Below are 21,910 nucleotides of genomic sequence, written 5' to 3' on the forward strand. Positions count from 1 at the left end.
AAGTACTTGTTCATTCTTCTTTGGTAGCAAAAAAATATGATGATTTAATGTTTTAAATGATTAATTAAAGACAAACCCCTGCAGTGTTAGGTTAGTGTGTTAAATAATGAAGATTAAAATGATAAGTTGATGTTTCTCCATCTTTCTATGATTTGATACAAGATTTTACTGTTTATAAATAGACAAACTTACAGGAAAAAACATGAAATACTTTTGATATTTATTTCATGTGCATTTCATCATTCAAGCGCATTTCATCATTCAAGCGAATCCCATGTGGCGCAAACACAGTTCAACAATGACTGTGAAGTCGCCCAAATATAAATAAAACTCTTCCTTAGAAATAAATACCAACAGCGAAACTCACACAGTTTGAGAACTCATACAGAATCATCTGAGAAAAAAAGAACACAAGGAGACTGGACATCCGACAAGGCAAGTCCATCAAACATTCACAAGCAAATCCAAACCTCTAGGAGACATTTAACAAAACACACATTCGTTCCCATGGTAGAAATCCTCTTGGTCTCTTTACTCACACTCCTAACACTGACTACATGTACAGTGTTATTGTCTCTGAACAAGCTACACTTCATTTTCTTTTTTATTTCTTTAAAATCAATAGTTTGAAATGTGGGGAAAGACACTGATTTACTATCTTACAGTTAGAAAAGAAGATTGTTACCACTCTCATGTCTGCACAGTAGATATGAAGCTACAGAGGCCGAGCTGTAGAGATGCTGGAAGGTGGATTTTCTTTCCTCTGGACAGAGTCAGGATCATTGTTTCAACCCTTTCTGTAATAAAGCTGAGATAACCAGCTGCTGGCTTCCTGTTAATATCAGCATCAATCATTTCCCGACATTCAAAGACAGTTTCAGTAGTATTCAGTAAAAACTATAAGAAAAGCCGTATCAGAACCTCCTCTGATGGATAAATTGAAACCGAAGGATGCTATTCTGCCACGACTCCAGATGAGGAAACCCCAGTGAGAGTCAAACCCAGGGCTTTCATCTGTTCATTAACCTTTCAAAGGCCATTTTAACTTCAGTTTGCATAAATCACTGTGAATTGATGAATGAATATTGTACAAAGGCAGCAGTTTGCACATATAATATCAAGGCCATGTGTGGAATAAATACAAAGTATTCTTACACTGTAATAAAAATAAAAATCATTTTCTCAGTCCAGTGCACTTTTGGGAGTTTTTAAACTGAGAGTGTAGAATGGTTTTCCTTCGTTAGATTTGGCTGAAGTCCGTAAAGTTTTTAAAACAATATCTTTTTTACAGATTACAGTATCTTAGAATTTCCCTCCGGGGACAAATAAAGTTGTTTTGTATTGAATACTGACAAACCTGAAGGCCAAGAATTAACATATTTCTTGGAAGGAGATTCTACTATTCACAACACCTCCAATCCATCGTTAATACTGGAAAAGTAAAGTGACTAAAAATAAACTGGAATTGTAAAGAGTCATTATTTTCTTCGATGATTCTTTCCCTCTGAAATTCTAGATAACAGTGAAATGAATTTGTCACCACTCCCCACAGAACACAAATTGCTTGTTTTGTCTCATCCACAGTGCCAAACCCAAAGATATTTTCATTTTACTCTCAAATTTGAAAGAAAAGCAGAATAAATCTCATCTGAAACCAGCTAATCAGTCATGAAAATATGCAAATTCATTTCAGTTTGTTGGAGATCTATTGATCAGTCAACTAATAATTTAATCTCTAATCTGAACAGATTATCTTTCCATTGGTCGTTTTGGGAGATTTTTATGCTTTAAAAATTAAGCAAAATATTTTATCCATATTAATATTTAACACAAAAAAATAAATAGATGAATGCTTGTTGAGCTGTTTCAGCATCAAAATTGACAATGGCCTTCAACAACAACGATAATCTACTGTAGAGGTAAAAGGGCTGAATGCAATACTCCTCCAGAACTGAAGGTACAACAGGAATGAGTGTTCAAAGGCCCTTTCTCCTCTCTGATCTCACTCATCTACCACCAAGTCACCTCTCCGGAGATTTAACCTCCAGGGGGAGTTGTGATCAGCAGAGTTTGCCGTCATGTCGTTCAGTCCGGGGGTTGAGAAGCACCAGGTGAAGCCCGGTCAGCTGGCCGTCTGTGTCACACTTTCTTCGTTCCCAGTCCAAGTCCAGCTTATGCCGAGTTTCCTGGCAGCGGAGAAAACACACGGCTTAGTCGACATGCTGCAAACTGTAAGCCTTTAACCTGAGGAGAGCCGGTCAAGCTGTGTTTATCTGCAGAGCGCCCAGAGTGCTTTTTAAGAAAAGCTGACCCGCATTTAGAACCAAGAGATCTAAATAAACAACAAACAGACCTGATACTGGACTATTGAGGCCAATATTCATATGCGAAAAACAACAATGAACAAACGAAGAAAAGCAGCAAATTCAAAAAATTTTGAAACTGGAACCAGAGAACGTCATCTTGACAAAAAAAAAAAAGACAGACGATTTTAACAATTATCAAACTAGTTGCCAATATATTTTCTTTCAATCGATGAAGATTAATCTACAAAATGCAGCGTTGAAAACAATAAACAAATCTAACAATTTTTCGGTGTTTTCCCAGAAACAACAGTTTACTGACACATATTAAAAATGATTATATCTTATCTTAAGTTTAAGAAGCCATAACCAATTATTTTCTGCATAAAATTGACTATCATCTAAAAGGTTTTGGGTTAATTTTCTGTAAATTGACAAAACAATAAACTGATAAATTAATCATTCATATATAAATATATCCTATATAGTTTTCTCCACACACACACACACACACACACACACACACACACACACACACACACACACACACACACACACACACACACACACACACACACACACACACACACACACACACACACACACACACACACACACACACACACACACAGTTTCAGAGAAGGAGAGATTGACGACAGGTGAGGACGCATGCAGCTGGATGAATGGTGTCTCCTCTCGGGAGGTGAAGAACATGCCTGTCTTTGAGTGTTTGTGTGTTTACTGACTTCTCTCACCTTGGCCCCTGGTTGATGAGCGGGTCCTGAGATTCTTTGAGGTAGAAACTCTGCACAGTGAGAGGCCTGGATGGACTGAACTCCTCTCTCCACCACCACACAGCAATCCCCACCAGCAGCAAACTGAGACAAACTGGGAAGTGTACACAGACACAGACAGACAGACACACAGACACAGACAGACAGACACAGAGGGCAAGTTCAGATGCTGCTGATGCTCCTGTATGAAACCTCCACCCTCGCCTCCTCTGAGCAGACGAACAAGTGGCCGCTACGACCGAATTAATGAGGAAATTACAAGATTTTGAAAAACATGTAAACAAGTTAAATAATATATTTTACTGGTTAAGTCTCTGCATTCAAACTCAAACACTTCACGTGATACACATGTCATATCAAGCTCATGTAAACACATTTTTTTTTAAAACTGAGGACAGAGACTGGTCCTATTTGCTGGTGTATTTGTATTTTCTTGTGTTTATTTAGCAACGCTTCACTCTGCTGACATTCCTGTCCTGTGTGACAGGACAGGAATGTATTTTTCTTCATCAAAACTAAAGACGGAAAGAACAAAGGATTCTTACTGATGAGAGAGAGGATTCCAGTGAATGTGGGATCAGATAAACTCGAGGCAGGAACAGAGCGAGAGACAGCAGGAGTTTCTTGAGAATTATTTTGTCCGGTGTCTGGAAAAACACAGCTGAACTCTGGACTCTCAGACAGCAGGTCGACCACACACCCGTGCCGGCACTCCGCCCCGGGACGTCCACACACAGATGACCCTGAGAACAAGCAGCATGTTGTCACGAATCGGCGATTACGAGGTGACCATATATACCCAGTTTTTATTAATCACACCTAAACACAAACCTTAACATATCATGAAATCTGAGACTTATCATGAACAGAAATGTCCTTGACCATACCATCGGGCTGAAGGATGGGCTGAACGACGACCACACCCCCCGGTGACGCTACATTTGTCAGCAGTGCTTGAAGTTGGCTGCCATTGTGCTTGTTTGCTCTGCAGATGGAGTGCGTGACTTCTTCACTCCAATATACAAAACCCTGCGTGGATACAGAGAGAGAGCAAGCAGGAGCTGTTTCACAACAGAAATGGGAGAAAGGATTTAATAACTCTCAGTTAAAGGTTGAGTGATATACTGTATTGTGGGTTTTCTTAGGCTTCTTCCTACAGTTCAAATACATGCAGATCAGGGTTACTGTAGGTTGATTGCAGCCTCTAAATTGACTGTCGCTGTGAGTGTGGATGTTTTTTTTTACCTCAAACACAGCCAGTCCGAAGGGTCGGTCCAGATAACCATTAGACTCTACCACTGTTTTACGATCACGGCCTTCAAAATTTACTCTGGAGATGCTTCTCTGGTCAGCCCAGTACAGCAGCTGACGAGGCATATCTAGGAACCATGGACACAGTAAACAGTATTGTTGAGGGACTCAAACATGTTCAAATACACTCAACTTACCTGAGACATACTGTTTTAAAGTAGAGGCTGGGGTTTATTTTGTAATTTTTACTTTCCACAACAATTCAGATAGATTTAAAAATGAAAAAGTATGGAGAATAGAGATTTAAAACCTTCTGCAAGTTCCACAGAGAGTGAAAACTTTCTGTGATATGTATCACAACCTACCTACAGAGAGGGCAGCGGGGAAGCGTATCAAGGAAGTGACTAGGGCCACAGTGTCTCGGCCGTCCAAGCCAGATCTCTCAATCTTTGGGAAGCTGCCACATTGAGCCCAGAAGAGAAACCTGAGAAAACAAAATGCAGCCGAGTTCTCTGATAAGATTCTTGCCTCATCCCATTTAATCGTTCTCTATTAAATTTGTACTCCTTTCATTGTCCCTTTTCCCAATTTTGTGAAAATTGCCATTTTGGCAATTAAACACAAAGCTGACGATTTTCTATTTATTTTTTAGGTGTTGTAATTTAAATTTTGTTACAAAAAAAGTTTAACAGCCGGGTTTGGTTTAGTAAATGAACCTGGAGACTCGGAGAATAGTTTTTTGAAACCCCAACCTACGTCCAACCTGCAATTCAGAAATCAGGAAATTCTGACGGGGCGAATGAAATACATGTGATTGGCAGACTCAAATGGCGCAGAATAAAGTTGAACAATTGGGTGGGCAGAGTAGAAACTTGGGTGGGTATTGCCCACCCCTGCCCACTTCTAGTTCTGGGCCCGGTTAACAAACTGTTAAAGAAAGTGAAGAAATAATTTTCTATTAGCACCCTTATTTTCTGACCCATAATGCATCCTTCCACCAGGTTTTGTGGTAATCTGTCCATTAGTTTATGCGTAATCCTGCGAACTAACAGACTGACGGATGAAAACATAACCTCCGTGTTGAAGGTTAAAAATGTAAATGTGTGTGTAGCTCTACCCTCTGAGAGGATCCACAGCCACAGCAGAAGGTTTGTCCAGCCCTGTGATGAGCGGACGCTGTGTCGAACCATCCAGCAGGCCGACGTTCACGGAACCACTCTCCACGCCGGACCAGTAGAGGAGCTGGTGGATCCAGTCCACGGCCAGGCCCGACACTGAACCTTTTACTTTCAGCAGCAATGTGGCATCCTGTGGTTTTCCATTCATGGAGACCCTGAGAAACAACCACAGATGAAAAGACAGAACACTCACAATCCATAAAACGAACTGTGTTCAGATCTCTCCCCATAATAAAGATAGACAGGGTGTTTATAAGTAAAATACAACCTAAGAATGATGGTTTACAGACAGACTTCGTATAAGGAGGGAGGGTGAAGTTGGCTGATCCACCACTTAGGTCCAGACTGAAATTTCTCATGAAATACTGAAGGTAGACATTCATGCTCCCCAGAGGATTCATCCCTCTGACTGTGTTGATCCCCTTGACCCATCATTCAGCACAACAAGCAGGTTGACATTTTAGTTTATAAAGGAAATAAAACACAATAATGACGATCACCTGACTCTTCAACCTGTGACATCACCACATCAACTGTTTCCTTTGTTTAGTGCTAATTTGCGCATGTTAGCATAGTAATACGCCAAACCAAGATAGTGAACATTATAGCTGCTAAACATGTGCATGGTCTTGTCTTTGTGAGCATGTTAGCCTGCTAATGTTGACATATATCAACCGTTAACTGGCAGGAAATGATCCCTTTTTTCTAATTAACTGATGACCTGTTTATTTCGAGTTTTCTCCCTGAAATCCATTGGACTCTATTTGAAATCAGCCTGTATATTCAGCACAGGGACTTAAATGCCCTTATGCAAATCTAAATATCTTCCGCACAGTGGTAGAGTGACATTCTTTCAGTTCATTAAACTCTGTATGATGTTATCTCCCCATCCTTTATGCACTGAATGTGGACTGAATTTCACCAAACTGGATCAAGCTCATGCCACAAAGTTCTTTGATTAAAAATGACAGGGGAAGCAACTGATGTAAATGTATTGTAGTGAAGTAAAGGTTAGCACAGTTTGAACACATGGGAATGTTGAGGAACAACTTATATAAGTCATAGAATGGTAGTGCACATACTTTAGAGCACTGATAGTACAGATTTGTTCATCTTCATCGTAACTTAAACTAAAAGACTTTCAGCTGCATTTTATGTAAGGTGCTATAGAAACTAAATGTATTATTATATTATTATTATTATCTTGAAAGGTTTATATTTGGATCAGAGTGAATCAATTTTGCTTTGATAAAAGCGTCAATAAAACATCCTGGAAAGCAAAGCATGGAATTTCCAAATCTGATCATTGTGATCTAGATGAACCATTGAGCCCTGGAGACCATGAATGTGTGTGAACAACACTTCCTGGCGATCCATCCAAAATTTGGGATATTTTGGTGTGGACACAAGTGGTGGGCTGACCCGAGAGCCATGTTGCTATTATGGCAAACAGAATTGTGGGTGGAGTGTAAGACTGAATTTACTTTGGGATCGCAGATTGTTTATTGACTTTCCTCTTGGCTTTGGTCAATGACGATGTGTGTTGTGGCTGCAGATGCTACAGCTTCACTCTGGTACCTGTATATAGCGCCTCGTCCTCGCCGGGCCCAGTACAGTGTGTGGTTTGAGGCCAAAGCCGCCACAGGCCCCTGTCCTGATAAATGTGGGGCCAGTTCCCTGTGCGCTGTGCCAGTCACGCTCATCCATTGTGCTCCTTTAGAGGAGGTGAAAACCACCTCAGCCTGATTTCCTGGAAAAGCCAACAACAAAATAAATCCAAAAATGTCCTCACGCTGTAAGGTCTGTGCTTAAAATGGTCCAGGTAGTACAGGAGCACACACACATACAGACACACACACACACACACCGGTTTTTCACCTTTGGCTTTGCACTCTCTGGTGGCTGGATTCATGCTGTAGCCCTCGAGGCAGTCACAGGCGAAGCTGCCGTTCACGTGAACACACAGTTGATCGCACACATCTTTCTTCAGGCATGTGTCCACCTCTACATGAAAGAACAGATACTAGTTTCTATTTTTTATATTTTCTTTTGGTGATATAAACTTCCCTCCTTTAGGCGGCCGCTCACCCTCGCAATGACTGTCCCCGACCAGCCTCGTGTTCTCTGGGCAGTGGCAGACGAAACCCATCTTCAGGTCCTCACAGCCATGAGAGCAGCCGCCGTTGTTTACCAGACACTCATTCTGATCTGCAGGAGCAAAAACAGACAGAAACCCTTAAATCCTTCAGTGCAGTGCAAATTTGAACATCTGCAACATCTGTCAGTAAGGAGCATAAGGTCAGAAGCTGCTGAGCGGCTGCTACAGGGACCTGTTTCGTCACGTGAATATCTCTGTGTACTTTTCCTGTTTTTTACAGTTGATGGTAGATTTCATCATTCATCTGAACCAGAGCATCTAGGCCACGCCTCCACAGACTGACGCCTTGTCACTTGTCTAAAACCCTTTGAGGGTGGATTTGCTGTTTGAGGCATTAAGACATGCAGACACACTGGCAGGCAGATAGTAGCTTTTGTGAGTCAGTGGTTCGATCCCCAGCTCCTCCAGACTGCATGCCGATGTGTCCATGAGCAAGACACCCTACTCCCACATGACGGCAGTGTGTGAATGGTGTGTGATCGAAAAAGAGCTGTACATAAAAGTATGAATGTGTATATGAATGGGTGAATGTGACATGTACTTTGGTCGATAAGGCTTAAAAAGTGAAATATAAACACAGCTCATTCAGCATTTACAAAGAACAGCAGCACACAGGAATAAAAGGAGGCAACCACAGAAGAGCTACACAAATAGTAAGACAAACATAAAGAGAAGCAAGAATATGTGAAAAACACTACAAACAAGAGTAAATATTAAGGCTCGGCGAAAATACAGTATATAAAGTTTTAAATGTTCATACCAGTCAATAAAGATAATTATGATGATAAATGTCACTTTATTATTACCCATGCTAATGTTTGTGTTCGTTTTTGGCAGGATTATACAAAAACTACTCATCCCAGTTCCATGAAATATTGTGGAGATTTGGGTCATGACCCAGGGAAGAACCCAATACATTTTAGAGCGGATCCTTGTTTTTTACTTTCTTTAAAATTGTGATAAAGTGCATTTTTCTATATTTTCTCCGAAAGAAATCCAACGGAAAAAAAAAAGTATTAGAGGAATGCACACGATCAAAGACTGAGTTTTGCTCCTGAGTGAAGGTTGTGGTTTTAAACTCTTCTTTATGAGCAGAGAAGGACAAACTCTTGATAAACAACAAAACATTTTACAGATCTGAAGTCGATCAATCATGTGTTTACCTCCTGCTTGAAATATATTGTGGTGGCATTCTCAGACATTCACAACACATTCAAATACGTGAGATGGGACGATGAGCACAGGGGAAAGGGAATGTTTTAAACCTGCTGCTGAGGTCACTGGTGGTGGTGGCAGAAATGAAAGAGTCAGATCACATCACTCACCACAGTTGTCCTCGTCGCTGCCGTCAGAGCAGTCGGGTGCGTGGTCACACCTCCAGGCCTGGCGGATACACTGCCCGTCTCCACACGGAAACTCAGAAGCTGCACATGTGTGAGAGCTCTGTGGCCGAGGCTGGGTCCGACCACACAGCTCCGGGGTCTCATCCCGTCCGTCCTTGCAGTCGGTCCGTCCATCACACAGCTTGTCTCTGGCCAGGCAAACGTCAAATGGACCGCAGGAGAAGAGGCCAGTGGTGCAGATCTGGCAGGATGCCTCGTCGCTGCCGTCGCCACAGTCGTCGACGCCGTTGCATAAGAAACTTGTGGATACGCACCGTTTGCTGCGGCATGTGAATTCATCTTTCTTACACCACACATGACCTGGGAAGACAGAGCGGTGCAGCATTAATTCAATCTGAGCAAGAAACTCTTCACTGCCAATACAACCTCAAGGACTTTGACAAACGAGTGTTATCACAACACGTGTTTCAACTTTTAACTAGAAATTCTTGGCAACATGTTGGAGTTTGAACTGATTCAGGAGTCTAATCTGTCAGGGCTTTGAAAGCTTAAAGGGTTTAAACCGATTTCAATCAGTTCAATCATTTCAACAAGGGCCACTGTAGCTGAGGGGTAGAGCGTACGTCCTCCAACCAGAAGGTCGGCAGTTTTCCCCATCTGCATGCCAAAAAGTGCTGAATGCCAAAAAGTGCTGCTAATAGATGCACTGTATGGAAAGATGTAATTTAAAGTGCTTTGAGTGGTCATCAAGACTAGAAACGCGCTTTATAAAACCAAAACCATTTTCCGCTTCTCATAGACTGTCAAGGGCAACACACACACACAAGTCCTATATTTAAATCTTTCTGCATTTTCCTGGCAGATAGTCAAAGCAGCGACTTTCAGGTCTAAATCTCCAATCTGTAAGTAACCCCTACTAATAATTACTCCTTCAGCCACATTAACAATGTTAACGTTTAACACATTAAATCCTTTTAAATAAAATTTCCTCCGCAGGGTTTTTCTTTGTGACTCAAAGGTTGTTCTGAACAGTAAGTCGCTCTGGAATGTATCCCTAATGATTTCAACAGGAACAAAACTCCACTTTGTGTGTATATTTTTATAACACAGAAATGCACAAAGGCTTAAGTAGAATTAAGATTTAACAAAAACAATAAGTTTATAATGAACTTAAAACGGTGCAACTTTTTACCTTGAAAACAGCTTCAGAATGAGTTTGACTTGGAATAGGGGGAATGTTTCCTCTCTCAGAATCAGAACCACAAGTTCAAGAGTAGTACTCAACTGAGAGTTAAAAAGACTAAGAAGTCGTTAAAAACCAGAGTTTATCTCCAATATTTCGAGAGGAAACATGTAAAATATGAAGAATTCTAAACAGAGTTTGGTGGATTTGTTACAGGCGCAGCTCTTCTGAGTCAGGAAGGATCATGGGTAATATCCACTCTTCTGTTGTTGTTGGGCTTTGTTTTTCTCTACATGAAAACCCCTTCATTGCTCGGACAAGGAGCCCAACAGATTGAAATCACACTGCCTGGCTGCAGAGGGCGCTGTTGCTACTAACAACAGTTACAAGTTGTTGATTAACACGTGTCATTCAGGATGTTCTGCTTTGAAACAGTCCTGTGGGTTTTTTTAATGTTTGAAGCATTGGTCACTACTTACGTCAATTGTATTGGATTTTGAACACTGTTTACCCCTGAAACTCCAAAAGTGTTTTTGGACTCCAACACTTTACCCACCCCTCCATCTGCAAAGTGGTGAGTACATAATGAGTGAATTTTCATTTTTCTGTGAACTATCCCTTTAACATTTGATCTGTGCTGCAGGCGTGGACCTTTCTGTGTACTTTTGGGATAATATGTGTAATTGTATGAATGGTGCGGTGCTTATGATGGCGTCATCTTCATGCACATACACTTCACCATCACCTGTGTGTCAGGACGGGTGAACGTGGCCAGCGTGGTACTCACTGCAGTGTTGTTCGTCTGAACCATCCTCACAGTCTGCACGTCCATCACACAACGTCGACCTCGGGATGCACGAACCATCGCCGCACTTAAACTCCAGCTGCAAGAGGCAGCCGGGCACAGAGTGGCCTGCAGCACCTGATACACGTGGAAAGGTACAGTTCACTATCAGAGTGTAATCACACAAAATCAAGTACTCAACAATATCATCTAACGGCTTCACAAGTAAGGAATCAGGAAACAGGAGAGGTGAAGCCTTCAGAAGCAGGACGCACCTAGAAATAATGATAAACGATGAAAAATAAACGATGACTTTGAATTTACAGTCATGTGATGCCTGTCAGGTGGGACTGAAGATGAGATGTATTGTCACTGCAGCTTTTCTTCATTCAATCCATGAAATATTATTTGTAAAGCCCATATTCACAAATTAGAATTTTGCCTCATGGGGGCTTCACTCATGTTTACAAACATTTATGACGTAAAAAACACCAAAACTGCAATAATATAATAATACGAATAATAATAATGATACTAATGGACTTATATTGAAGCACCCGCATTAAGATTAGTACATGTGTGCACAGACACTGTCAAAGTCCCCTGATCACGTTGACTTTAGTCTCTCGGTGCAAACAGAGGTGAGCTCCTGTCCTCTTCGCTCTCCTCCCACACAACACGGGACACGAGGAGCCTCTTACCGCGGCTGTGATGCCACCGCACCGAGCCGAGCAGGAGGAACCAGACTCCGAGGTGCACCATGCTGGACGTGTCCTCCACGCTGACTCTGAATGGAAGGTCCTCCACCTCCAGCTCCGCCGCCGCCGCCGCTGCTGCTGAGGAGATACACGCTGTCGCACATATATGACGTCAGAGGCGCTCCCGTCAATGTGCAGGCCTGTGAATGAAAGACGGTGCATTTCCCTCACTACTTTAAACACATACAAAAATATTCAACTTTTTTTAATGTACGAATTCATTAGCAACAGGAAATCAGTTATATAAAATATATGTATATTAACAAGACAAGAAAGAGTGAGTGGAGCAGATAACATAATGTTATTTTATAAATATTTAATTTCAAGATAATGAGGGTGGGGGCATTTGACTTATACATTTTATATACAAATACCGACATAGATATTACTTAAGAATTTACATTGTATATTTTTTAAGGAAAAATTAAACTTACTGATGAACAACATGTTAATATTGTTGAGAAAGTCATGAATTACTCAATGTGGATGCAGAGCAGCAGACGACGATTGTTTTGTATGTAAGAAGAGTTCATTCATCTGAATAGAAATCATGAAGACATGATGTGTCCTCTCTCTTTATTGTAGCGGCTGTGATTTCACATGGAAAAGCTCCACTCAGAAAAATATTCAAAACTATTAAAAAGCAATATCACAAGACCTCCAATGAACTTGTCTACCATAGAGACACGGGATATATGAGCACGTTCTCTCTTTTACACATTTTTTGACCTCATAAACACTATTTGTAATGATAGTGAGATTTTATACCAAGAGCTTTTTTACTAATAGGTTTCCCAACTGGCCTCCAATTGACAGACAGGTTTTCTATTAATATACCAAATGTCCCTCCATGGCAGTCTTCAAGTGAACTAAATTCCAGGCATTTTTAAATATCTTCTTGAGTAAGTTTCTTTGTCCTCTGAACACAGGAATGGTAACAGAGACAGAGTTGCTTCAGAAAGACACTGTTGTTGTATGTGTTTGGTTTAATCTCCACACAATAATAACAGGTATAGGGAAATGGAATATTATATATGTTTCTTTGATGAAAATGAATTAACTTGGCACCTGGAGGAACTCCCATCATGCACCGAGCACTCTGTGTCTCTGCCCCACCCCCTCAGTTATTTACGTGGCACTATTTTTTCACTCCCATATTTTGTGAAACCAATGAAACTTGACATGCAGACAGTGGGGGTCACCATGAACAAGAGTGAGGTGAAATATCTGTGTCACCTTTCAAGACTTTTTCAAAAATATTATTTAATATGTGCAATTTATGAGTGCCATAATAAAAAGTAGAAAGATTTGCTTTAAATTTTCTCAGAACTTCTAAAGTAAAGTGTTCTGAGACAGACAGTGAGGGTCACCATGAACAAGAGAGAGCAGAAATATCTGTGCCACCACTCAAGGATCTTTTTATAAAAAATATTTAATATGAGGTCCTCACCTCTTTCAACCACAACCCCACAGAGGATCAAACTGTTGATCTGGCAAACATCTATTGAGTCCTCAACTTTTCCACATTCTTTACACCCAGTAAGTCTATTTGCACAATTGACACTGATGCTTTATCATCCATTACATATTTGATCAGTTCATAATGAAACCAGAATAACCCGTTGGACAAAAAACTTAAACAAAGGACACATTTTATTCACACTTTCTATTGTACAGGATACAGACACCATGTGCTGTGGTTTAGGCCTCTACAGCAGCACCGGATGGAGAAATTAGGCTGTTGGCGCTGAAGGAGTTTGTCCTGCTGCTCAGAGGTACGGCTCGTCTGTGGAGAGTGGTGGATCTATATATACAGCACCTGGGGTAACTGGAGGCTTTGGGGCTTCAGCAACTTGGCTAGAAGAGATAAAAACAAAAAATACATTTACAAAGATTCAGCTAAAACTGCAAATACACATTTTTTTATAGAGGAGGGGAAAACAGACACTGTAGTTTCTCATTATTTGCAGCAGGATGCAAAGGCTCATGTTAAAAAAAATTGGGTAGAAAGGTCACACTAATTGTTTTATTTAAATGTTCTACTACAGGTCTACCATGGCTATAAACTCTACATATCTCACGTCAGGGCCAGGGGGCCGATTCAGGATTTTTTTTTCCATTTTCTTGTTCGTTTTCACCAATTTCTCAGGTACATTTTATGGATTTTGATGAAAGAAATCAGGCATATTAACGTATCTGATATCTTTGTCTTGGTCACCAGTGATGCTTCCTCTGCTATTTACTTTAATCAGTCCAAGGTAAAATGTTCACTATCTTTCAATCAGAATAACGTCCTTATACAGTTACAAACACATTATTACTGCATACAGAAAGGCAGAGATTAAGTAATTTACCTGCCAGCAGTGAGAGCCTTCTGTGATGACATGATGACTGTGGCAGGTACTGACAGTCTGCGTCCGTCTCTGGTGAAGTAGTAGTTGCTGGCGTACTTGTGGCTCGGGCCAACAGGCAGTTTGGGCGGCGGCTGTGTCCTACAGAAAATATAGTACTTTCAACTTGTAGCTACAGCAAATAACAGAACAGGGGGAAAACATGCATATAAATTACATTTCATGTTTGGAAGAGGAGGGTGAGGGGTATTCAGCTTAAGATGCAACTTCACCACTAGATGTCACAAAATTCTACACACTGGACCTTTAAATGTTGGGGTGGTAATGACCCTCTAAGAAGCACTGCTCATTCTTGATTTCTGCTCCGTCAGAGCTATTTTTAATGCAGCAGTTGTGTATTTTTCGAACCAGATAAAAGCACAACAGTGTTTCTTCAGACAAGGCAACTCCTGATTCACCTACAGCCCAGGTATCAGTATTGATTAGCATCCATTAGTTCTCCCAGGGTCAATACCACAGCTGTCGGAGGGTCTTACCTCTTTGCGATCTCCTCATATCGCAGCTGGAGTTTGGTTTGCAGCTCCCGCTGAAAAAGTTTAAAAGTTATTTAATTTACAGAGCAGACTCATCACATGAACAGTGTGCACAGCCCTCCAGCTAGCTCGACCAGCTAGCCCCTCAATGCTACATGCTAACTAACACTGGCAGGTTCAATTATGCCTGTGGGGAAAGTTTCCCCAGCGGTGATAAACCTGTGTAACATTCACACAACGTCCTGACTTCCGTTTAAAGTCTGTTTCTTACCCCTGCTAAGAAATTCCGCAGCCTCTGGACGATTTTGGTGGCAGTCGCCATGTTTGCTGTTGTGAAGGACACGGAGCTTCGTCTGTGGTGTTGAGGGGAGTCTCTCGGCACGTTGCTGCCCCCTGCAGGATTCGGAGGAGAACTGCAGCATTACTCTCTCGTTCCATGCGAGTCATTTACATCCTCAGCAGGCTGTCAAATCTTGTTGCCCTTCCAAGGTGACATCTTTGTCTCTGTCTTCTACGTGGATGGCTCCTCTTTTTCATCCTGAGATATTTGTATTCAGTTTTCGTGTTTGTCCCGTGTTAGAAACGTCATCAACAGCCTGCGCTCTGTGAATCTTCCGGACATTTTCCTGCAGTATTCTCACATGGGCTCACTCTGACAATTCCCGGACATTTTACCAGAGGGCTGGAACTAAAACGTTTCCCTCAAAATGTTCTTAGAAACAGACTCGGAAATCTGTGCTCTCACATAAAGCCCCTCTGGGAAATGTCAGGACTTCAGTGCATGTTTTTTTCATTCTTGTGTTCAAACTGGATTGATGTTGACTTTTTAATAAGATTTACTCCAACGAGGCTTTCGAAAAGCTGAGTCAAATCTAAAAATGTTTTATCAAAACTGAAGCAGCACAGGCCCAAACTGTTTAATTGTCCACTCACTGAAGAGCCAGCAGAGGGCAGTAGAGCAGCGCTTCCTTTTATGTAATAGTGCATCTTGGCGCTCACATCCTCATCCTCCTCTCTCTGTTGACATGTGGAACAGGCTCATGAACTGGTCTCTGTCCTGCTTCATCAGTGACCAGCGGGAACTGTGACAAAGTAGCGTGTGTAAATTTGTATCAACTTTGACTATTGTCTTGATAAATCATTGTTTTAGTAATTAATAAGCAATTAATGAAAATGTAGATTCTCTTTGGTTTTGGATTGTTGGTCGCACACAAGAAAACAAGTTGTGGGATCCCGGTTTGGATGGGGCCTTTCTGTGTGGAGTCTGCATGTTCTCACTGTGTCTGTGTGGGTTTTCTCCAGGTACTGCCGCTTCCTCCCACAGTTATAAAACACATGCAGATTGGGGTTAGGTTAATTGGAGACTCTAAATTATCCATAGTTGTGAATGGGTGTTTGTCTCTGTGTGTTGGCCGTGTAATATGCGGCCAACATTTCCAAGGTGTACCCCGCCTCTTAGCTAGGATTGGCCCCAGCTCCTTTTCTTTGTTTGTTTGTTAGGTTTTTTGGGGACATTTTTGTTGATTTCCCAGGGAATGATTCATGAATCTTGATGAAAACAATCAGGGGAATTTAGAGAACTGATTTCTATAAGTGTGTCAAATTTGGTACAGATTGAATTTAAGGGACTGTTGAGCCTTGGGGCAGGTATATGCACTACCATTCTATGACTGACATAAGTCGTTCCTCAACATTCCCATGTGTTCAAACTGTGCTAACCTTTACTTCACTAAAATACATTTACCTCAGTTGCTTCCCCTGTCATTTCTAATGAAAGAACTTTGTGGCATGAGCTTGATCCAGTTTGGTGAAAACTGAATGATTTCAAATAGTCTAATGGATTTCAGGGAGAAAACTTGAAATATACAGGTCATCAGTCAATTAGAAGAAAAAAAAGGCTCATTAGTAAAAAGATGCTTCTGATCCTTTCCTGCCAGTTAACGGTTGATATATGTCAACATTAGCAGGCTAACATGCTCACAAAGACAAGACCTACATGCGCATGTTTAGCAGCTATAATGTTCACCATGTTCACTATCTTGGTTTAGCGTATTACAATGCTAAACATTACATTACATTACATGTCATTTAGCTGATGCTCTCATCCAAAGCGACTTACAATTAGCATTCATTAGGGCCTTGGGCAGCATCTTGCCCAAGGACAGGAGAGGATATTCGAGCTGCCAATCTTTCTGGTTAGAGGTCAACTGCTCTACCTCCCACACCTGTCCCAAGTATCAAGCATTTCAGAAACCTGCATGAGAACAGCCTGTGACTGATGCACAAAGGATGGTGACATAACCATCATTTTAGGGTTTTGGTGGTTGATCTGCATGTGTGTGGTTCACAGCAAAATCAACAGAGGAACTCTTTCAGCACCGTGTCAATACTTAACATTCCATACATCACAAACATAAATATTTGTAAAACTTCCTGTACCCAAACTTTCATTTCACTTCCATTCATCTTACTTACTTACTTTAATGAAGTCCAGGTACATGAAAAAGTACAGTAACAGAAGTATATATATTATGTTACATCCAACCACAAAGATACTATGAGATACACTCTATGGACAAAAGTATTGGGACACACCTCTTAATCATTGAATTCAGGTGTTTCATTCAGTCCCATTGCCATTGTTTGGATTAGGCCCATTAGTTTCAGTGAAGGTAAATCTTAATGCTTCACCTTACCAAGACGTTTTGGAAAGTTCTATACTTCCAGCTTTTTGTGTTAACAAAGGCCCTTTTCTGTTTCAGCATGGCTCTGCCCCAGTGCACAAAGCGAGGTCCATAAAGACATGGTTGGGTGAGTTTGGTCTGGAAGTTCTTGACTGGGCCGCACAGAGCCCTGACCTCAACCCCGTCAAACAACCTTGGGAAGAACTAGAAAGAAGATTATGAGCCAGGCCCTCTCGTCCAACATCAGTGTCTGACCTCAAAAAATGATCTTCTGGATGAATGGGCAACTTCAAAATTAAGGGTTGTGGGAGGGGCTGGAGCCAATCCCAGTTTACATTGGGTTAGAGGCAGGGGACACCCTGGACAGGTTGCTATCACAAAACAGGGCCAACATACAGAGAGAAACAACCATTCACACTCACATATACAGCTACAGTCAATTTAGAGTCTCCAATCAACCTTAGTCTGATCTGCATGTATCTGAACTGTAGGAAGAAGTATAAGAATCCCCAACTCAACCTTCAAGATTGATCAAATCCTTTCTCCCACTTCTGTTGTGAAACAGCTCCTCCTTGCTCTCTCTCTGTTTCGACGCAGGGTTTTGTATATTGGAGTGAAGAAGTTACACACTCCTTCTGCAAACAAGCACAATGGCAGCCAACTTCAAGCACTTCTGACAAATGTAACGTCACTGGGGGGTGTGGTCGTCCTTCAGCCCGATGGTATGGTCAAGGACATTTCTGTTCATGATAAGTGTCAGATTCCATGATATGTTAAGGTTTGTGTTTAGGTGTGATTAATAAAAACTGGGTATATATGGCCGAGAAATGTATAAGACTTAAGAGTAAGTTATACAAGGCTTCAGAAACCTTAGAGAAATTTAAATGTTTGTCATGAAAATAAGCAGATTTATAATTTTCCAACGCTGACACAATTAATGTCAATATTAGGTAATTATCTATATTTATTGGGCCTTTTTTCACTGAAATTCAGACGCTTCTTAGGCATCATCTGTATGTGGACGTCCCGGCACAGGTGTGTGGTCGACCTGCTGTCTGAGAGTCCAGAGTTCAGCTTTGTTTTTCCAGGACAAAATAATTCTCAAGAAACTCCTGCTGTCTCTCGCACTGATCCTGCCTCGAGTTGATGTGATTCCACATTCACTTGAATCCTCTCTCTCAATAGTAAGAGTCTGCTTCCTGATTCAAACAACAGTCCTTTGTTCTTTCTGTCTTTTTTCTTGACAGCAGGAAACATTACTGATGAAGAAAAATACATCCGTGTCCTGTCACACAAACCAGGTCAACACTACTAAAATAACAGACGTACAGACGTGTGTTTGAACAGCCACTATATATGTTTTACTGTAACAGTGACTCATAATCAAATGTTGATTCCAACAAATAATATCTGTCATTTTTGTTCCTCTGCTTCAGTTTCCCAGCCGCCTACCAACAGTAAAATGTCCACTGTGAGACAGAGTACACACGTGTGATGTCACTATACGCTGACGTCAAGATGGTCACTCCCTGCCGAGTCAGAAACATGGAACACTCAGCATCTGTCTTTGTGCATTTACACACAACGCACTCCTTTCACACACAGAGAGTAAGACGTACAAATGATGCAAATGTTTGAGCAAATTAATAAAAGCTTTGAAGAAGCAGAGTGAAGCTTTGCTAAAAAAACACAAGAAAATACAAATAAAGAGCCCCAGGAAATAAGTCTGTGTCCTCAGGTTTGTTTAAATGTGTTTACATGAACTAGATTTGACTTATGTATCATGTGAAGTGTGTTTGAGTTTGAATGCAGAGACTTAAACGGTCAAATTTATTATTTCACTTGTTTACGTGTTTGGAAAATCCCTTTCAAATGTTGCTTATAATTTGCTCATTAATTCGGTCGTAGCAGCCATCCAGGCCTCTCACTGTGTAGAGTTTCTCCCTCAAAGAGTTTTAATCTCAAGGTAAGAGAAGTCAGTAAACACTCAAACACTCAAAGACCGACGCGCTCTTTCACCTCCAGAGAGGAGACACCATTCATTCAGCTGCACATGTGTACACTTGAGATATATATATACATGTGTATGTTTGTGGCAAACACGGAGCACATTTTAAACAGAGAAGAGGACTTTTTTAAAACTCTATTTTTGATATTTTGATTCGAGGAAACACTTAAATTTAGAGGCACAAGCACACAGGTCACAGAGGGTAGTACAATGCAGCTCATATCTTATCAGTTGTTAGATTCATGCCAATAGTTCCTGTAAGAAGGAGAGAAATGCAAATACAGCTGTATGTTGTATTTGGAAGAAAAAGAGTTTTAAAAGTGCACATCATAATTTCATTTGATTTAATTTTTGGATTTAAAGGCCCTGAAGACATATTCTCCATCAGCTTCTTACTGCAGGTGATTGGTTTCTACATGGACACAAAAGCTGGAATAGTGGCCTGTAATTGTTTCCGACTGAAGTCGTCGCTCTGATTTAAAGTTGGCAGGATTCATTTGACACATTTGAATCTGAGTCTGATGTCAAATGTTAGTCTGTCTGCACTTTCAATCAATTGTAATCTTAGCCTTAGTGTTATGCTATATCTAAAGTCACAGAGAAATGTATAAGACTTAAAAGTACGTTTTACGGGGCTTTAGAAACCTGAAAGAAATTTAAACGATTATGTTTATTGGGCCTTTTTTCACTGAAATTCAGACGCCCAGTTCACTATGACAGCCTCGCAATCGCTGACTCATCTCAACTTTACGACATCCTGCTGCTTCTTAGGCATCATCTGTATGTGGACGTCCCGGCACAGGTGTGTGGTCGACCTGCTGTCTGAGAGTCCAGAGTTCAGCTATGTTTTTCCATGACAAAATAATTCTCAAGAAACTCCTGCTGTCTCTCGCACTGATCCTGCCTCGAGTTGATGTGATTCAACATTCACTTGAATCCTCTCTCTCAATAGTATGTTTGAGTTTGTTTCCTCAACAGTCCTTTGTTCTTTCTGTCTTTCTTTTTGACAGCAGGACACATTACTGATAAAGAAAAATACATCCGTGTCCTGTCACACAAACCAGGTCAACACTACTAAAATAACAGACGTACAGACGTGTGTTTGAACAGCCACTATATATGTTTTACTGTAACAGTGACTCATAATCAAATGTTGATGCCAACAAATAATATCTGTCATTTTTGTTCCTCTGCTTCAGTTTCCCAGCCGCCTACCAACAGTAAAATGTCCACTGTGAGACAGAGTACACACGTGTGATGTCACTATACGCTGACGTCAAGATGGTCACTCCCTGCCGAGTCAGAAACATGGAACACTCAGCATCTGTCTTTGTGCATTTACACACAACGCACTCCTTTCACACACAGAGAGTAAGACGTACAAATGATGCAAATGTTTGAACAAATTAATAAAAGCTTTGAAGAAGTAGAGTGAAGCTTTGCTAAAAAAACACAAGAAAATACAAATAAAGAGCCCCAGGAAATAAGTCTGTGTCCTCAGGTTTGTTTAAATGTGTTTACATGAACTAGATTTGACTTATGTATAAGTGTGTTTGAGTTTGAATGCAGAGACTTAAACGGTCAAATTTATTATTTCACTTGTTTACGTGTTTGGAAAATCCCTTTCAAATGTTGCTTATAATTAGGAGTGTGTTTGAGTTTGAATCGAACGTTGACACAATTAATATGAATATCAGGCAATTTTCTATGTTTATTGGGACTTTTTTCACCGAAATTCAGACGCCACAGTGATTGAGTTATATCCGCACGGCTATGGTTGCTAGTAGGATGTGCAAACAGGGCACGCAGAAGAATCCCTCAGTCAGGTCAACAACTGTTTGTTTTCTTCAAGCCAAATAAATCGTAATCAACATGATTGAAACCTGCTGAGCAACTTTAACACATTCGACAAAATAAGATTTTCTTAATAATGGTAATTTATTTCAAACCATAAATATTTGAGTCGGAGAGAAGAATAGATATATTCCTTATTTTTAATGCAAACAATCTGCATCACTGGGTATATATTACCACCACTTTATTAATATGGCAACTCAACACAGCCCCACAAAACTCCCAAAAGTATGATTCAGCTCCTCAACTAAATGTAGTTTGATAGTTTGGTTTAGTTTGTATCGAGTTCCAGTCAAAATACACTCTGCACACACATTTAATTCATTATTCACAGGAGTGGCTGTGGCTGGGGGGGGTAGAGCGAGTTGTTCTCTAACCAGAAGGTTGGCTGTGGTCGAATGGGTCTAAAACTGTACTGTAAAGTGCTTTGAGTGGTCATCAAGACTACAAAAGTGCAACATAAATATCATGGTAAACCATTTCCCATTTCTTATGTGGAACATCATGTATCACAGGTGACAACCTGGAGGAGCAGTTTTCTGGTGAGAAAATACAGATGATTAAATCCATTTAAAAGAAAACCCATGGTTTTAAATCTCCTATATTTTGAACAGCAGCAGCTCCACATTAAAGAGTGTGTGCAGTGGTGTGTGTTTATGTTTTGAATGTTGAGTGATAACCCAGCCCTATCTGGATCTGGCTTTTCTTGTCATTTCCTCTTCTAGTTT

General features: G+C 40.8%; 2 protein-coding genes across 3 annotated transcripts; both read right to left on the reverse strand.

The window, feature by feature from the left end:
• Positions 1–203: 203 nt before the first annotated feature.
• Positions 204–13,241, reverse strand: LOC118121161 (low-density lipoprotein receptor-like). Of its 2 annotated transcripts, none has more exons than XM_035176870.2 (13): positions 11,696–13,241; positions 10,998–11,132; positions 9,010–9,387; positions 7,615–7,734; positions 7,405–7,530; positions 7,105–7,276; positions 5,466–5,681; positions 4,714–4,832; positions 4,343–4,476; positions 3,985–4,126; positions 3,643–3,840; positions 3,059–3,191; positions 204–2,186 (listed from the first exon to the last, which is right to left on the reverse strand). In XM_035176870.2, exons 1-13 carry the CDS (start codon positions 11,754–11,756, stop codon positions 2,123–2,125), a joined length of 1,998 nt encoding a protein of 665 aa, XP_035032761.1. In that variant the 5' UTR covers positions 11,757–13,241; the 3' UTR covers positions 204–2,122. The 2 variants fall into 2 exon arrangements, with proteins under 2 accessions (XP_035032761.1, XP_035032762.1); XM_035176871.2 differs by having other exon boundaries at positions 3,050–3,191.
• Positions 13,242–13,387: 146 nt separating this feature from the next.
• Positions 13,388–15,048, reverse strand: ndufa7 (NADH:ubiquinone oxidoreductase subunit A7). The gene is made up of 4 exons (XM_035176872.1): positions 14,908–15,048; positions 14,640–14,689; positions 14,107–14,244; positions 13,388–13,609 (listed from the first exon to the last, which is right to left on the reverse strand). Exons 1-4 carry the CDS (start codon positions 14,956–14,958, stop codon positions 13,522–13,524), a joined length of 327 nt encoding a protein of 108 aa, XP_035032763.1. The 5' UTR covers positions 14,959–15,048; the 3' UTR covers positions 13,388–13,521.
• Between the last annotated feature and the right edge of the window lie 6,862 nt (positions 15,049–21,910).

Source organism: Hippoglossus stenolepis, chromosome 14, assembly GCF_022539355.2.
Source record: "Hippoglossus stenolepis isolate QCI-W04-F060 chromosome 14, HSTE1.2, whole genome shotgun sequence".
Taxonomy (NCBI): domain Eukaryota; kingdom Metazoa; phylum Chordata; class Actinopteri; order Pleuronectiformes; family Pleuronectidae; genus Hippoglossus; species Hippoglossus stenolepis.

Excerpts from the sequence above, each read along its gene's own strand:
- LOC118121161 (XM_035176870.2), bottom strand. The coding sequence starts at position 11,756 with ATGGTGCACCTCGGAGTCTGGTTCCTCCTGCTCGGCTCGGTGCGGTGG. Across the intron at positions 7,277-7,404 it reads CAGAGAGTGCAAAGCCAAAG|GAAATCAGGCTGAGGTGGTT; the intron begins GTGAAAAACCGG and ends TGGCTTTTCCAG. Across the intron at positions 4,477-4,713 it reads CCCCGCTGCCCTCTCTGTAG|ATATGCCTCGTCAGCTGCTG; the intron begins GTAGGTTGTGAT and ends CATGGTTCCTAG.
- ndufa7 (XM_035176872.1), bottom strand. The coding sequence starts at position 14,958 with ATGGCGACTGCCACCAAAATCGTCCAGAGGCTGCGGAATTTCTTAGCA. Across the intron at positions 14,690-14,907 it reads TGCGGAATTTCTTAGCAGGG|CGGGAGCTGCAAACCAAACT; the intron begins GTAAGAAACAGA and ends AAACTTTTTCAG. Across the intron at positions 14,245-14,639 it reads TATGAGGAGATCGCAAAGAG|GACACAGCCGCCGCCCAAAC; the intron begins GTAAGACCCTCC and ends TATTTTCTGTAG.